General features: G+C 47.0%; 1 protein-coding gene across 1 annotated transcript in view; it reads left to right on the plus strand.

The window, feature by feature from the left end:
• ABCC4 (ATP binding cassette subfamily C member 4) overlaps positions 1-18677 on the plus strand; it is a 1099276-nt gene that overhangs the window by 374060 nt on the left and 706539 nt on the right. The window contains exons 14-15 of the mRNA XM_029604735.1: positions 6481-6577; positions 16076-16288. Of these exons, the coding sequence (XP_029460595.1) occupies positions 6481-6577; positions 16076-16288 (310 nt within the window). The remainder of the gene's footprint in view (positions 1-6480; positions 6578-16075; positions 16289-18677) is intronic.

The raw sequence follows: 18677 nt of genomic DNA on the forward strand, positions 1-18677 counted from the left end.
TACCTCAGGGCCACCTACTTGCCGGGGGTAGAAAATGTCTTGGCAGACCGGCTAAGCCGTTTTCGGGATTTTTGAAAAGCAGGTCGAGGAGACGTGTTCCACCCTCTGGTTCCAGACAGACCTCTTCCCGTACACAGTCCTTTCGCGGCTCCAGTCGTGCTGCCAGAGGTGGTTTCGGTCAAGGAACCGGAACTGGAAAGCCTGCCCAATGAAATCAGGCCTGTTCACTCCTCGGACGGGATGAGCGGGAGCAGGTTGTCCCAATTTTACGAGGAATGGGCCAGGATCACCTTCGATTGCTGGGTGTTGCAGGTGGTAAAAGAAGGTTACGCCTTAGAATTTTCTTGGCCTCTCATGCTGGCCTTTGTGGAATCGCGATGCATTTCCCGCAACAAGTGAGCTGCGGTAGAAGACACTCTACAAAGATTGCTGGCCCTGAAGGCGATCGTCCTCGTGCCGTCCGAGGAATGGGGGAGGGGACGGTACTCCATTTATTTCATGGTTCCCAAAAAGGAGGGCACTTTCCGACCCATCCTGGACCTACAGAGGGTGAATCGCTGCTTGAAGGTGCCCTGTTTTTGAATGGAAACATTTCGAACAGTCATTGCAGCGGTTCAAAAGGGAGAGTTCCTCGGATCTCACCAAGGCTTATCTACGCATCCTGATTCTCAGCGCTTACCAGAGATTCCTACGATTCAAGATGCTGGGTCACCATTTTCAGTTCCGGGTTCTGCCGTTCGGACTGGCAACGGCCCCACGCACCTTTATCAAGGTGATGGTCGTGGTGGTGGCGACCTTCCGAAAGGAAGGAAATAATGGTCCATCCTTACCTCGACGATTGGCTGATTCGAGCCAAATCGGAAGAGTAAGGCGAGCGGACGGTTCTTCATGTGATCCATTGTCTTCAGTCCCTAGGCTGGGTTATCAATGAAGCGAAAAGTCATCTGACTCTATCACAGTGTCTGGAGTATTTGGGAGCTTGTTTCGACACCCTCCAGGGCAGGGTGTTTCTCACGAACGACAGGATGTACAAATTGCAGCAACAAGTGTGTCTCTTGTTACAGCTTCCAATTTCCAGAGTGTAGGTTTACGTACAAGTTCTGGGGTTCATGCCTTCAACGTTGGAATTGGTGCCTTGGGTCTTCGCTCACCTGAGACCGTTGCAGAGAGATCTACTGTCGTGTTGGGACCCAGTTGCCCCTGCCTTTGTCACAGCGAATCAGGTCCAGCCTGCAATAGTGGCTGTCGGAAGACAACTTACAGAAGGGGATGCTCCTCGAAGTCCCAGACTAGGTGATCGTGACAACGGATGCGAGCCTTCAAGGCTGGGGAGCAGTGTGCCTCAGTCATGCGGTGCAGGAAACTTGGTCCTTACCCGAACGGTCATGGTCTATCAATCTAGATACAAGGGCAGTTTGCAAAGCATTGTTGGCATTCCAGTTCCTGGTGCAGGGGAGAATGGTTTGAGTCTTCTCGGCCAACGCCACCATGGTGGCATATCTCAATCGCCAGGGAGGAACCAGGAATCCCGCCGTGGCACAGGAAGCACACCTCCTCTTTGCTTGGGCCGAGCTACATCTGGAAGGCAGCACAGACTCTCACATGGCAGGTGAGGACTACGTGCAGGCGGACTTCCTCAGTTGTCAACAGCTGGATCCCGGGGAGTGGGAACTATCCTGGCAGGGTTGGAATCACATTTGTGCCCGATGAAGAGTTCCTACACTTGACCTCATGGCGACCTGTGTCAACGCCAAGACAGACTGATTCTTCAGCCAAAAGATGGAAATCAGAGCAGTAGGAGTAGATGCCCTAGTCTGCAAGTGGCCAACCGGAATCCTCCTGTATGCCTTTCGTCCACGGCCCCTGATTGGGCGCGTTCTCTGGCGCATAGAGGACCATCCCGGTTCGGTAATTCTGGTGGCACCAGAGTGGCCGCGGTGCCGTGGTTTGCGGACCTTGGACAGTTGGCGACAGACGGCCCGCTATGCCCAGCTCATCTGCTAAAGCTCCTGCGACAGGGACCCATTGTTTTGGATCGGGAGGATCACTTCTCTCTTGCAGCCTGGTGTTTGAGAGGCGGCGGTTACGGATGAAAGGTTATTCAGAACAGGTGATTTCCATCCTGCTTCAGTCCAGGTGGCCTCGACATCTGTGGCATACGCTCGAGTGTGGAAGGTGTTTGAAGTCTGGTATGACCAGCAGGGTGTAGTGCTGTTGTCAGTGACCATTCCTCAGGTCTTGGGCTTTTGCAGCAGGGATTATCTAAAGGTTTGGCTGTGTTCAGGTTTTGGCCCTGGGATATCTCCTAGGGCGGGTAGGTGGCAGGCCTCTAGCCAGCCACTTGGACATTGTCCGTTTCCTGAAAAGGGTGCAGCACCTTCGTCCTCCTCTTCGTAAGTTATGCCCAGAGTGGAATCTCAATCTGGTGTTGAGGGTGCTTCGTGATCCCCCTATGGAGCCTCTAGGACACGCTTCCTTGAAGACCTCACCTTGAAGACGGTGTTCTTGGTGGCCATCTATTCCGCGAGGCGTATTTCAGAATTGCAGGCTCTTTCCTGTAGGGTTCCCTTCCTTTGCATCTCGGCTGATAGGGTGTCCCTGCGCACGGTCCCTTGCTTTTTGCCGAAAGTGGTGTCTGCCTTTCATGTTAATCAGTCCGTGGAGTTACCCGGATTCCCTGATTAGGCTTCTGACCCCGCCATGGGAAGAGATCTTCATCTGTTAGATGTCAGCCAGGTTCTCCTTTGGTATTTGAAAGTCATTAACTCTTTTCGTGCTCTTTGGAGGTCACCTTTTTGTGCTCTTTGGAGGTCCGAAGAAGGGTGAAAAGGCATCTAAGGTATTCCTGGCTCACTGGCTGAAGGAAACAATTTTCTTGGCCTACATCAAGAAGGGTTGCCCCCGTCCGTACTGGTTTGAAACTCACTCGACGAGAGCGCAAGCGGCTTTGTGGGTGGAGTATCAGTTGTTGCCTGAGGAGATTTGTAGAGCCACAGTCTGGTCTTCCCTGCATACCTTCTGAAGGCATTATTGTGTGGACGTTAAGGATCTGGACCTAGCGTTTTATGGGGAGAGTTTCTTGCGTGCGGGTCTTTCGAGTTCCCGCCCGGTGTAATGTAGCTTTAGTACACTCCACTGGTCTGGACTGATCTGGGAATGTACAGAAAGGAAAATTAGTTCTTACCTGCTAATTTTCGTTCCTGTAAATACCACAGATCAGTCCAGGATCCCGCCCGGGTGCTACTGCCGAAAGACTGATTTCCTAATGGTTAGCTGCTGTAAATAGGGAATCTATCAATGTTTCTATAATATTTTGTTTTTTTTGTCAATTATACTTTGCTTGAGTATCTATAAATACTGATGAGCTGCAGGTGGCACATTTGGGATAACAGTGCCTCGAAGCTTTGCTCTCTGACTCCATCTGCTGGTGGGAGTGCATAACCCCACTAGTCTGGACTGATCTGTTGTATTACAGGAATGAAAATTAGCAGGTAAGAACCAATTTTCCTTTCTTTTTCTCTGAGGTCAGATGAATTTTTAAGTGCTAAAATGGAGGTCACATCAGCTAAAACTTTGGGAATCCTAAACTAAGGAGTAAATCCAGCTCTTTTAATAGCTGAGTTGAGAATAAACAGCTAATACTCTAGAGAAGAAAGGTTGGATTAATTGATAAGCACAAAGTGAGCATGTCATGCAATTTATTATTCAAAGTACACTGCTATATTTTGCTAAAATAGATAATGGAAGCTAGAAGTTCTCTATTTTATGCAGGGTTTTTTTTTTTTTTTTGGTGGGTTCTTGCACTAAGAAATCTAGTTGTTGGAAAAAGGTGTGCCACATCAAGATGTGTGTCTAGAATTTAGACACACAAGTCTGAGGCATTCCGGGGCAGGCTACAGTTAGCCACATAAGTTACACAACTAACTATGATATTCATAGTTAGCGACTTGGCTGGTGGCTAACTCTTGTTGGCCCTTAGGGCTGTCATAAAGTTAGCCGGTTAAGTTAAATTGGCTAACTTTAAGATAGCTGGGGATATTCACCAGTGTGACCGCACTGCTGAATATCCCCGATAAGTTAGCCGGATAAAAAAAATCCGGCTAACTTAACTAGCCGCTCCATGGCTGAATAGGGATACCACAGTTTTTGACCCAGCAGTTTCCCTTTTTTTTTGGGCTTCATGCTCAGTGAGAACTGGGTCTGGGATCTGGTGCCATGAGTACAGTATTCTTCAAATGTTCCTTTGCATGTTTTAAATGGTATTTAAGGTAGGCTTTCTTTTTGCCATTCTGTCATAGGGCCAGATTTGTGGAGTGCTTGCAGTATTTCTGTTATTGCACACTTTGACCAGTCTTGGCACTGGAAGCCTGTAGCTCTTTAATAGTTGCCATTAGCTTCTTGGTTCTCTCCCTGATCAGTTTCCTCCTTGCTTGGTCATCCGGTTTGGAAGGATGGCCTTATATAGGCCAGATCTTGGTGGTGCCGTGCACCTAGGGTTCTTTGTTTTCCGTTTAAACTGATTTTCCCCTATACATTTTTGGGTTTTGTAAAAAACGTGGCTATAGGCCCTAGAAAAACAGTCAGTGGGGCATGCACAGGATCTGGGCAGCCAAGAAGTGTGGGAGCAACATGCCTTTGCATGCTGAAACCATGACCACATGCCCACACTGCTGGAAGAAGCTGCAGGTGGAGGACAGATCCACTGCCAAAGCTGGAGTTACCACTGCGATGCACCCGAGGAGGGGGAGGCCCAGAGTTGCTGCTGCTGTTGGAGCCATCACTGTACAGGGAGGCACAGGGGACATTGCCCTTTTGGGAGGAGGGGAGACGAGAGAATTGGACACTGCGAGGGGTGATGAAAAAAGTAAGATGCTTGGGGGTGGGAGAGAGAAGGAAGATTCTAAGGGGAGGGGAGAAAGGGGAAATGTAGGAAGAGGGGAAGGATTGAGAAGGGCAGATGGAGAGAAGGCCATGAAAATTTTCATCTAACATTATCAATGATTTTGAAAGTTTGTCACCCTATTCATAAATAATTTGGGTGACCCTGCTCTAGCATCTCTTAACTGCTTAATAATATTTTCATTTACTTTCCTGGCTTCCGTCCACCAAAATAAATGCAGATATTTATCTAGAAAAAGTCTTCCCCCCCCCCACTGGTTTTCTTTCACTTTTGTTGTAATAAACACTGATCAATTCCTGAGAAAAATAAAACTGAACACAAAGGGGCAGATTTTAAAAAGTTGCGCGAGCGCGTACTTTTGTTCGCGCAGCAGGCGCAAACAAAAGTACGCCTGATTTTATAAGATACGCGCGTAGCCGCGCGTATCTTATAAAATCTGGGGTCGGCGTGCGCAAGGCTGCGCAAAATTGGCAGCCTGCGCGCGCTGAGCTGCGCAGCCTGCCTCTGTTCCCTCCAAGGCCGCTCCGATTTCGGAGCGGCCTCGGAGGGAACTTTCCTTCGCCCTCCCCGCACCTTCCCCTCCCTTCCCCTACCTAACCCACCCCCCGGCCCTATCTAACCCCCCCTTTACCTTTGTCGGCTGGCAGCCCTGCTCCGTCCTCCGGTCCCGGGGGCTGGTCTGGAGGCCTTGACCACGCCCCCGGGCCGGCGCCACGCCCCCGGGCCCGCCCCCGAAACGCCACGGCCCGCCCCCGAAACGCCGTCAGTAGGCCCCGCCCTGACACGCCCCCTTACAAAAGCCCCAGGACTTACGCGCGTCCCGGGGCTTTATGCGCACCAGCGGCCTATGCAAAATAGGCCTGCCGGCGTGCGAGGGCCCTGCGCGCATAAATCCGGAAGGATTTACATGCGCGGGCCTTTGAAAATCCGCCCCAAAGGTTTCTAGAGATGAATGGCTGATTTGACTTTCTCTAGCAGGTAGTGTTCTGTAGGATATAACTGCCATCAACAGGAATGCCTAGTGCTCCCTAAAAGGGTTGATTTTTTTTCCCCAAAAACCCGCAGAATGGTTAAGAATCTGTGAGCAGATATTCCATGATGCTTACTGACTAATTGTACAGTTGAATATCTGGCTAAATCTGCCTGCTTAGGTCTGTGGGGCTGGGCATACCTGGCTAAATTTGGCTTTTTAGCTCTGAGTATAGTGCAAACCAGCTACATTCAGATGCCCACCACAGGGAACACCTCCGACCCGGTACCATCCAAATGTGTGCAATTTTGTGATTTTAACCACACAAACTTAGCTGGTGAAAGCAGCTATGTTTTTAATTAGGTAGATATAACTGGATAAAACATGATTTTTAGCTGTCTAAATATTTTGAATATCGAATCTAAAATGATCGAATGGTTAAGATTCAAGAGTTGGAGCGGCGGGAGTAGGGGAGGGAGTCTGGACTAGAAGCATACCTCCGGCAGCACTGGGAGAAATATTTATGCTTCTCTGTCAGAAACTTATGTAGCTTTTTAATTTTGAAAAGTTTGAAACAAACCCACCTTATTCTCACTTATTCCATTTTCAGGTGCATTACTCAAGCTCTTCGCAAAAAAATCTGTATTTTAGTGACCCATCAGTTGCAGTATCTCAATGCTGCAAAGCTGATTCTGATACTTAAAGAGGTAAATAATTTAAAGTATTACCTTTTGATGCCCGCTGACGTACCACAGCAGGAATTCGAAAGAAGAAAGTTCTGTAAAGATTTAGGGTTTTTATACAAGTGTACTAGCTATATAATTGAAAGATGACCCATTTTATAAGTACTTGGAATTTTCTTGAGAAATTTGAGCCAAAATTCAAAAAGAATGATCACATGCTTTTTGAAAGTTGAAAATGGATTAACTTAAATTGAAATATTTGAATTAAAAAAGTTTTCATTCCCATTCAAAATCCTGAATATGAATCTACTTTAAGATGGCCTTGTTCAAGCACTTAATATTATAAGTGGATATTACTTGATAAATACACCCCATGTTTTCTGAGTTATTCGCTTTATATAAAAGAATGTATAGGCTCATGATTATGAAACTGAAAGTGTCTCATTATTAATATGGGCATTCCATTGTGACTCATTGGTTGAGTTTGGTTTGTTCTTAACATCTCATTTTTTATTATAAATGTATGCCTAAAATATTCATACAGGCTTAGGGAACTCAAAATGTGCTCTGTAGAAGAAAGATGGGAAAATAGGATAGAAATATTAAGTAAAATACAGAATGCTTTTGTAAGATAAGAGAGCATTTTCTATAGAAACAGCTTAAGTGGTGTGAAGGTGAAAGCAGAATGGCGTGATAGAATTATAAGGAAGTATTATGTTACTAAGAGTTTGTTGGATGTCTGGTATAGCCTATCAGCAGAGGTGACCATGACAGACTTCAAGCATACATAAGATAGGTACAGAGAGTAGTGTTATGGACAAAGAGAGAGAAGGGACAGCTGGGCAGACTGGGTGGGCCATTGGGTCCTTACTTACCAACAACAAGTTTGTTACTGTGAAGTAAACAAGAAGAGCAATAGGCAGTCAGTAGTAAATACTATAACATAATAAAGAAATATAATATTTATATTGCTGTACTATGATATTAATTTGTTCAGTGTTTCTGTTAATGCCAGAAAACTTAAGACTGAAGTTTTGAGTGTTCCACCATGTCATTGGGCGTCCGATATGAAATTCAGTCATGCAGTTGCATTAAAGCATTAGTTGCACATCAGCAGAGTGGGTACTCGTATTGGTGACTACCTCGCAGCGCTTAAGTAAAACAAAACTAAACCATCATAAAAAAAAAATAGAATAGTATTACAGAGTGATCATACATTTTAAAATACTTTTTCTTAAAAAATTTCAGCAGATCAGAGCTTCATATGTTAGATTAATCCTGTATCCTTTTATGTTCTATTATTAAATTGGTGTTATTGAAGTGTGATTATGTAGCTTGAACTTTTACTCTTGTATATGCCATAAAATTATTTATTTACAGGTTTCATATACCGTCATTCAGTAATCTATCACAATGGTTTGCATAAATAATACAGATTGGAAAAAAATAAAAACCTGAATATTCAAAAGCTATAAAGCATAATAAAATTACAACATATAATAAAAGACCGATCTAATCTAATAGAAATAAAATTGTTAAAATAAAATCATTAATTTAAAATGTTCTTATGTCATAAAAAAAATACAAATGTAATACTATGGTGTGCTATACCTTTAGTTCTGTATGCCCTGACACACTATCATATGCTTAAAGGACTGAGGTACAAGGTATACTCTGCTGACCTTTTGTAAAGTGAATATAAATCACTGAATGCCCACATTCAGTGGGCATTCAGTGCTTTAGTGCTTTAGTGCTTCAGTGCAAAAAAATAAAATAAAATAAAAAAACCAAAAAGGCCAGTGATTTTGCCCAAGCAAAATACAAAATATGCTTCATGCAATACTTTTAATATTGAAAAGAATACCAGAAATTCAAAGGAGGAAAGGACCTCAGAAAATAAAGAAGCCATATTTCCTTCCCTAAAAACCTCTGCCTTCCCAATTTTTTAGTTTTTAAGTGATTCTTCTAAACATAATATATGTTTAAAAATAACTTTAATCTTGTGTATTGACGAAGCAGTTACTGAAACATGTACACTTTGGAATTTCTACACACATTCATCATTTGGAGTGCTCTCAGCTAAAGATAAGTGCATCATAACACATAGTCAATAATATAAAATGCTTTTCACCATGAAATGAATTCTATTGAGTATGTGCATTAGAAAAATAAATGTTTCCAAACAAATAAATGTTGGAGAAAATCAAAACAGCCAAAAAAAGAAAAAAAGAATTGAGATATGTAAGATTATTTTTTAAAGACACATTATCACGTTTAGAAGAATCAATTAAAAACTAAAAAATTCGGGAGAAGGAGGTTTTTATGACCAGTGATCGAAATACTAATGGAAGGCAATATTGCCTTTGTTTTTTTTCTTGAAGTCTTTTCCTCCTTTGAATTTCAGGTATTCTCCTAGGACAGCAGGATGGTAGTCCTCACATGTGGGTGACATCATCCGATGGAGCCTGGCACAGAAAATGTTTGTCAAAGTTTCTAGAAACTTTGGTCAGAAGACTGAGTATGTCCAACCTGCTACTGTTCATGCGTCCACATGAGGTCCCCCTTCAGTCTCTTTTTTCCACGGTGCAGTTGCCTCGTGGTCCGTCGATTTTCGAGTTGTTTTCCAGATCCTCATCGGGTCCCCCTTTGCTGTCGGTGCCCCTCAGTACGGAAGGTCCTTTTTTGGCCTTTTTCCTCCAACTGCGGTTGATTCCCAACTCTCCACCCCTACAATGACTGTCTGTCATCGACCGCACACCGGGTGTTTTTCATGGCGTTGACCATTTTTTGTCAGTGCCCCCAGTGCCCGCGGACCATGTCCATCATGGATCCCCCACCATGAGTTTGCATCCTCTGCCTGTGGGACTTGCACAGTGTCCATGGGTGCCATCTGTGCGATTAGATGACACCCAAAGGGTGTCAGGTGCTCCTCAACAAAATGGAGAAACTTTTCAGGACCCCAAAATCCTTCACACCTGCGTCAGTCTCTTCGATGCCCAAGGATTATGGAGAACCGTCTGTCTTTCCATCTCTTTATCCCTCTAGCTAGCATTCCCAAGGATTGGGGAGAAGGAGATCGATCCTTGGTGGTCTCTTCACTCCCCCAGACCTCAGGGTCATCAACTTTCTTGGCGTTGGGGAAAGACTGGGCCAAGCACCGGAAGCGATTCAGGAAGCACTGGCACCGATCACTGTCCCAACACAGTTCCAGTTCTGGAGTGGCATCGGCGGCCGCCGAGCCACCATCAAAGCGGCATTGGTCATCGGAGGCCCCATCCTCCAGTTCCCCCAGTAGCCCGAGGTGTTCCCCCACTGTTACTGGTGCAGGGCGCTGTGCCACCTCGGGGACCCAAGGATGAGCTGGTGACACCTCGTCCCCCTCCATCAGTCCTGACCACTCAGGACTTCCAGGAGGAGGTGGACCACAGGGTGCAATCGGCGGTGCTTAAGGCACTGCAGAGCACTGAGCTGCCGGCGCCACCGGCCCCCATACTGGTGCCCGAGCCTCTGCCATCGGTGTTAGCACCTCTGCTAGAGCGTCTAGACATCCTTCTTGGCATCGTACCGATGCAGCCGGTGTCCGAGGGTCCCTCGATGCCCCGTCGACCACCGATGCCCTCCACCGGAGCGATCCTAATCCTCTGGTCCTCCGAGGAGGAAGAGGCAACCAGGACTGTATGCCTTCGCCCACAATTCCCCGGGCCATTGCTGGACCCCTCTGGCTTACCATGGCCGATGACCACCTCGATGCCGGGAGACCCGTCGGTGCCCCTACAGCCTCTGAAGCCCTCTGAGCCCAAGGCTGATGCCCCTCATGGCCCTCGCCCTTGGCGGCCAGACACAAGTGAGGAAGAGGGTCCTTATGACCGTTGGGGTGACTTCCACAGACTCATCCTCCGAATACTCCGACCCCCTCTTGGAGCCTTCCCCTCCAGAGGAGCGGCGCCGGTCATCGCCTGAGGACCTGTCATTTGCGGGGTTTGTCGGCTATGGCTGAAGCCATCCCCTTTCAGCTCCTCACAGAGGAGGATGTACGTCATAAGATGCTGGACGTTCTCCAGTTCATTGACGCTCCTAAGGAGATCGTAGCAGTTCTTATCCACAATATTTTTAAGAAACTTCTCCTCCGTATGTGGGAACACCCCATCTCTGTCTCCCCAGTTAAGAGGAACGCCGATGCCACCTACATGGTGCAATAGGCCCTGGGGTTTGAGAGGAGGCAGCTCCTCCACCAGTCGGTGGTCGTGGAGTCCGCCTTAAAAAAGGCTCAGCATTCCCGGACCCATGCCTCCGCTCCTCCAGGATGCAAGCATAGGGAACTCTTTGCCATAAGGAGAAATATTTTCCAGGGCACCATGCTGGTTGCCCACATTGCAGCCTACCAACTTTACATGACTCAGTACAATTGCAATTTCTGGAAGCGAGTCCAGGATTTTACTGAGGTCCTTCCCCAGCAACAGCAGGAAGCTCTTGTCGCTATTGCCTCACTGGGTCTGGAAGCAGGGAAACACGAGGTGCATTCCACCTACGATGTTTTTGAAACTGCCGCCCATTTAGCTGCTGTGGGCATTGGTGCCAGAAAGCTGCTTGGCTCCGGGCCTCAGATCTCTGGCCAGAGGTCCAGGATAGGCTCGCTGACCTCCCCTGTACAGGCGAGAATCTGTTCGGGGATAAGGTCCGGGGTGCAGTGGTACAGCTGAAGGACCATCATGATACCCTTCAGCGGCTATCCGCTTGTGCCTCAGAGGGGCCGTCCTCAGCTAGGAAATCCTCCAGGCAAGGTTCTCATAAATCCTTCTATCGGCAGAGGAAGTTATTACCTTCCAGACACTTGAATTCGCCCGCCCCGATCTGGTTCCAGGGGTGGCCCCTGCCAACAGTGGGCCCCTAGGCCCCAACTGGTGCCCCAACCAGCCCCAGCCACAGGCTTTTGACTGGCGGCGAGGGAGCATAAGCCAGTTGGCAGTTCCCCTGGTGCCCGATCCCCCAGACGGCAGCAGGCTCCTCAGCTTCGCCCGACACTGGGAAGAGATTATGTTGACCTGATGGGTCCTCTCCATTGTCCACCAGGGGTACCACTTGCAGTTAAGCTGGCTCCCAGAGACCTCTCCCCCTTTTCCATCATGGGGTTCATCCGCTCATCCGGTCGTTCTTCAAACTGAACTCGCTGCCCTCCTTGCAAGCAACAGGGCCAAGGTACTTCCTCATCCCGAAAAGGAATGGCGGCTAACACTCCATTCTCGACCCCAGGGCACTGAACAAGTTTCTCATAAGAGAAACGCTTTAAGATGGTCTCTCTGGGCACGTTGATCCACCTCCTCCAAAGAGGAGACTGGCTTTGCTCCCTCGACCTGAAGGAGGCATATGCACACATTGCAATTGTCCCCAACCACAGGAAGTACCTCCGCTTTGTGGTGGGGAATGCACATTTTCAATACAAAGTGCTGCTCTTTGGGCTGGCATCGGTCCCCCGCGTCTTCACCAAATGCTTGGTGGTGGTGGCTGCCTACCTCAGGCGTCGCTCGATCCATGTGTTCCCATACCTGGATGACTGGCTGGTCAGGAGCGACTCATCGCACCTATGTCTGTCCTGCAGCTAGACTTCATAGGCGCCAGGTTGGATACAGCACAAGTGAAAGCTTTCTTGCCCAAGGAACAGGCAGTTGCCCTCGCTGGTCGTCCTCATCTGCAACAGCTGGAGGGTGTCAGCCCATCTCCTGCTCCACCTGCTGGGCCACATGGCAGCCTCCGTCCACGTGACTCCCTTAGCCTGCTTTCGCATGAGGAGCCCTCTGGCCTTGCGGTCTCAGTGGAAGCAGGCATCCCAGGATCTAGAAGCTCTGATCACAGTCATGGACCCTCTCAAGCTATCCGTGGCCTGGTGGGAAATCCTCCCCAATCTAGAATGCGGACTTCCCTTCCAGCCCACGCTGCCCCAGGCGACCCTCACCACCAATGCTTCTCCTCAGGGTTGGTGAGCCCACACGGACAGCCTACACACTCAAGGCCTTTGGACCGCCGCCAAAGCACGTTGCCAGATAAACTTTCTGGAGCTTCGGGTGATATGGTACGCCTTGTGGGCATTCTGGGATCAGTTGTCTTCCAAGGAAGTTCTGATCAGGACAGACAACCAGGTCACAATGTGGTACATCAACAAGCAGGGCGGCACGGACTTGTTCCTCCTCTGCCAAGAGGCAGTGCAGGTCTGGAACTGGGCCCTCTCCCAAGGGATGTATCTGCTGGGGTACGCCGGATGTGGACCTGTTCGCCTCCCCTCTCAATCACAAGGTGAGCAGATTCTGCTCCCTAGTACCGAGGAACAGCCATCTGGCCTGCAATGATTTCTCCCTTCACTGGGGCGGGGTCTCCTGTATGTGTACCCACCTCTCTTGCTCCTCTCAAAGTCTTTGTCGAAGCTTCAGGAGGATGGGGGGACCTTGATTCTCGTGACACCCTCCTGGCCTCGGCAGGTTTGGTTTCCACTTCTCCAGAACCTGTCAGTGCGTGCACCCATCCCGCTGGGGACAGTGCCTGACCTCATATCACAGAACAAGGGCACTCTGTGCCACCCGAACCTCTGGGCATTGTCCCTCATGGCTTAGATATTGAGCGCATAATCCTCCAGCCCTTACAGCTCTCGGACGGTGTTTCTTGGGTCCTGATCAAATCCTGGAAATCTTCAACCAGGAAGTCCTACAGAAACGCTTTTCCATCTGGTGTGGAGGGCATGGGTTGGACTCTTTCTCGTGCAATAATGCCAGTTGTCAAAACTGGACTGCCTGTGGCACTTGTACAAGTCTGGACTCCAGACCAGTTCTGTCAGGTGTTGTTGGTGCACCCATGGTTGCTGGTGGTCACTGAGGTGTTGCTGGTGCACCCGTTTCGGTCCAGGCCCTCGTTGACAGTTTCAACTGAAGCCCCCTCTTCAGCCACCGGCAGCATCCTGGGACCTTAGAGTTGTCCTGGCAAGACTGATGCGGCCTCCCTTTGAGCCTCTGCAGTCCTGTGACCTGAAGTTCCTCACCTGGAAAGTCATATTCCTGGTGGCGATCACTTCTGCTCACAGGGTCAGTGAGCTTTAGGCCTTGGTTATGTACGCAGCGTACACAAAGTTCTGCCATGACCATGTGGTCCTGCGTGTGCATCCTAAGTTCATGCCCAAGGTGGTGACTGATTTCCACATCAACCAGTCAATTGTTTTACCCACCTTCTTTCTGAGGCCACATTCCCACTTGGGGGAACGAGCTGTCCACACCCTAGACTGTAAACGGTCTTTGGCCTTCTACCTAGATCACATAGAAAGCCACAGACAGTCCACCCAGTTCTTCATATCTTTTGACCCCAACAGACTGGGTGCAACGGTGGGTAAACAAACCCTGTCGAACTGGCTGGCGGATTGCATTGCCTTCTGCTATCCGCAAGCTTGCCTTCAGCTAGCTGGCAGAGTGAGTGCTCACTCTGTGCGGAGCATGGCAGCGTCAGTGGCTCATTTGTGTGTAGTCCCCATCGTAGAGATTTGCCGAGCTGCAACCTGGAATTCTTTCCACACGTTCGCAGCTCACTACTGCCTTGACAGGGATAGCATTCAGGACAGTGCCTTGGGTCAGTCCGTCCTATGCAACCTGTTCCAGACTTGAACCCAATTCTCTTGACTTGTGCTATTTGTGGGACCAGACCGTCTCCTGTTTTTCCCACAGCGCCGCAGTTGTGTTGTGCCCGTTGGCACCTTGTTCGGCTGCTGTTGGTCTCTCTGATTGAAAAAGGGCAATCTGGAGCTCTGTACTCACCCACATGTGAGGACTTCCATCCTGCTTGTCTTAGAGGAAACACAGTTGCTTACCTGTAACAGGTTTTCTCCTAGGTCAGCAGGATATTAGGAATCCTGCCCACCTTCCCACGATGTTGGGTTCACCTTTGGTTTGTTATTTTAGTTGCTCGCTTGTTTCTTTTACTATGTTATGAGGCTAAAGGGGGACCTCGTATGGACATGCGAATAGTAGCAGGCTGGGCATGCTCAATCTGCTGGCCAAAGTTTCTAGAAACTTTGACAAACGTTTTTCGTGCCGGGCTCCATCGGATGATGACACCCACATGTGAGGACTAATATCCTGCTGTCCTAGGAGAACACCTGTTACAGGTAAGCAACTGTGCTTTCCTAGGGCTTAATTGTGGGGGTTAGGGGAATGGCCTGGAACACAGTTCCATCCCTCCTTTTCAGATTTGAGAGGCAGAGCATCAGGCTTGTTCTTTTCCAGCCCCACCTCTTCAGGCAGCCTGCAGGGAAGAGGAGAAGAGAGGGTGAGTTTGGAGCAGAGAACAGCCACTCCACTCTGTAACCCATCCTTTTTCCTCCTGTTCCCTCTCCCCTCCTCGTCCACAGGGAACAGGAGGAGAAGGGGTGTTACTGAAGTAGATGCTGCAGAGCCAAAAACAGATACAAAAAGGGGTTGAATTAATGCAAGTTTGAAACTTATGAGCAATAATGCCAGTTGTCAAAGCTTCGACCCTGGCCTTGATAAGCAATACAGCTCACAATTTGTGGTGGGACACCCAAGAATGGTGTTCTGCCGCTTCTTTTCTGTGGTAAATCAGTTCTGGCTCCCCCACAGAAACGGAGCAAAGATGATAGTGTAAATCAGTTCCAACTCTCTGCAGAAATGAAGCAGAGCCGGTGGTGGCGGGATAATTTCTGGCCCCCATCCCGTGGGATCCAGAGAAAGCAGAGCAGAGAGTTCTGGGGCTGCTGACCCTGCGTCAAAAGCAGCCATGAGGCCTTGATTTTTGGGCAGTTTCTTGGCACAATTGAAAGGCCATGAAAAAGAATAGGGAATGGTCAAGAGACATGAAGTGAGTGCCTGTCAGCCCCAGTGCTTCTGCTTCTCCTGTGTGCACATGTATATATGTGAGAGTGTGTGTGTGAGTGAGAGAACTTGCACCCAGCTCCTCCTTCCATTCTGCTTCTCTCCCCTGCCCCATCCCCTCCCACTGCACAGTTCCACTTCCTTTTTATCTACAAATTAAGTCCTGGCTATTCCCTTTGATTTAAAAAGTGTAGTGTGAAGCATATTTTGTATTTTCAAAAATTCACACACCCTTTTCCTTTGCTGAATGTTCATCTTTTTCAGTTGAAATTTAAGTCTGCATATTCCATATAATGTAATCCAATGTTCATAAACAGCCCTTTACCACCGGTTATATGCTTAATTTTTGCTGAGAGTATGATGCGGTCATATGAAGGGGTCTGATGATCCAGCCGTACTTCTGTTTTAGAATTATAAACTTTGTGGCAGGTGACTTTCTTCTGGATTGTTACTCAAATCAATGCCTCAAACAAAAAGAAGGGCATTCAAGTTGTAGTATATAAAGGGATTAAAGATCCCAAAATGGTGACATTTTATTCTCTTTCTTAACAGGCTCAGCAGTTGTGATACTCTAGAGAGTTACACACACAGAGCTTTTGAACTTACAGCTAACTGACTGAGATATACATTTAATTTTCTAAACTTGCTTAATCCATTGCAGGGTCAAGTGGCGGGCAAAGGAACGTATTCAGAGCTCTTGCAGTCTGGAGTAGATTTTGCTTCCCTTTTGAAGCAGAATGGAGAAGATGAGCAGTTAACAATTCCTGATAACCCTGTAATAAAACTGAGGAACCGAACCTTTTCTCAGTCTTCGCTGTGGTCAATGGATTCCTCTGTGCACTCCCAAAAAGATGGTGTGGCTGATAACCTGCAAGTAAGTACCAAGCAGAATGGAGCAACTGAAATGAGAGGCCCAAAACTTGCAAATATTTTGTAAATTAAATTATGAAGATTCTCACGCTTTTAAGGTAACTGTCCTTGACGCTAAATCAGTTTATCAGCAGGACTTGATAGTTGCATGTTCTATAAACTAACCCACTTGAAAAGATTTGGGCTTTGGATTACAGAAGTGTTTTATCAACAGAACTATTACTTTACCTGTCTTGCAGTGTCATTCACGTTACAAGACAAGAAATAGGTTCATGTCTCTGCGTAATAACTGCTGACAAAGTATTCCTGTACTGTGATACATCGAATATTTTAATTTTTAGAGCTTGTGTATTGGTTTAAGAGTGCTAGAAATAAATGTGAAATATCTGATGCTTTAAAGATATAGGCAGGGCTGGAGTTAAGATGATAGTGCCCATATGCAGAATACTGAGGGTGGGGAATCTCACACCCAAAAATGAAAGAGCTTCAGGGCAGTCTCCCAGTTCTGAATGGCTTCAGAATTTGGTGCCCTAGGCACTTTCCTATGTTGCCTGTGCTAAAATCAAGCCCTGGGTATAGGTGCATTCGTTCTGCAGCTCCTCATTACCTCTCCTCCTATATCTCTCCCTTCACACCTTCTCATGAGCTGTTCATTGGGCATATCACTCATATCTACATCCTCCTCCATCGCAAACTCCAGATTTATTTATTTATTTATTTATTTATTTATTATTTTTATTATACCGAGTTTCATGATATGAATCACATCAACCCGGTTTACAATTAACAATGTGATTGTTCTTTCCACCTTGTTGCTGTGTGTCGTGCTCCATCTCCGGTCTCATTCAATTCAAATTTTTTATGGCTAATACCCCACCTTTTTAGAGGCTTCTTTTAAATCTTAACTCCAGGTTCTCCTGATCTTACACTTGCAGGTTTTAACCATTTTCCATAATAAATGAAACTCCCTAGGCCTTATTTGTCCTGTTTGTCCATCTTGAATAGATAGTCCCTTCTCCAAAGAGCTTACAGTTTCTTATGTGTGTGTGTGTGTGTGTACAGCACTGCATATGTCAAGTAGTATTTATTTATTTATTTAACAGTTTTATATACCGCAGTTCCGGTAACAGAGTTACTAAGCACTTCGGTTCACATTTCAACAATTACAATGACAATATAAAGAATAATTTATAATGTCTTACATAGAACAGGGTGAGTGAAACTTGGATAATAAATTTCAATGAACAGGGAGAATACAATTTATATACAAATAGCTAGGAGGAACAGTGTGTGAAGTCGCTGGGACTGTCTTGGCGAGACCAAAGCCATAGTCATGACATTCAATGGGAGGGAGCTAGTACAAATGGGATGTTAGTGTTGGAAGGATGTTGTGGAAGTGTCAAGGGGGAAGGTCTTCCGTAGAGATCTGTGATAGGATAAATGGGTTATGAGAATGCTTGGTTGAACAACCAGGTCTTAAGTCTTTTTTTGAAGGTGGGTGTTGATTGTTCGAGCCTGAGGTCTGGTGGGAGTGAATTCCAATGTATAGGGCCTGCGGTGGAAAGAGCTCTTCTACTTAGTGTTGTTTTGACAGGATGTGCCTGTAGAGTGCCTCTCTGGCCTAGTCTCATCGGTCGGGAGGTAGTGTGAGGTTGTAATGGGATCGTGAGCTCAATTGGGGTGGATTTGTGGATGACTTTGTGGATGATTGAGAGGGTCTTGTAAAGGATTCTGTATTTGATTGGGAGCCAGTGAAGGTTCTTTAAGATGGGTGTTATGTGGTCCCTTTTGTTGGATTTTGTTAGAATCCTTGCTGTGGCGTTCTGTAACATTTGTAATGGTTTCAATGTGTTAGCTGGTAGCCCAAGCAGCAATGAGTTGCAGTAATCTATTTTCAAGAAAATGATTACTTGTAACACAGATCTGAAATCCTGGAAGTGTAGGAGGGGTCTTAGCCTTTTTAAGACTTGGAGTTTAAAAAAGCATTCTTTAACGGTGTTATTGATGAAACTTCTGTAGTTAAATTGATTATCGATGATGACCCCAAGATTTCTGACCTGTGGGGATAAGACTGGAAGGGCTACGGTGTTTGCGTTAGATAATGAGAAGTTGCCGTCTGGGGTGATGAGAAGAAACTCAGTCTTGTTGGAGATGAGTATCAAGTTGAGTTTTGCTAGAAGGTTGTTGATGGATATAAGACAAGAGTTCCAATAAAGCATGGTTTTTTGCAATGAATCTTTAATCGGTATGAGGATTTGTACGTCGTCAGCATATATGTAGTGTGTTAGATTGAGTTTGGAAAGGAGCTGACACAGAGGGAGAAGATAAATGTTAAATAATGTTGGAGATAGAGAAGATCCTTGCGGGACACCAAGTGTGGATTTGAAAGGTGG

Source organism: Rhinatrema bivittatum, chromosome 5 (assembly GCF_901001135.1).
Source record: "Rhinatrema bivittatum chromosome 5, aRhiBiv1.1, whole genome shotgun sequence".
Lineage (NCBI taxonomy): Eukaryota > Metazoa > Chordata > Amphibia > Gymnophiona > Rhinatrematidae > Rhinatrema > Rhinatrema bivittatum.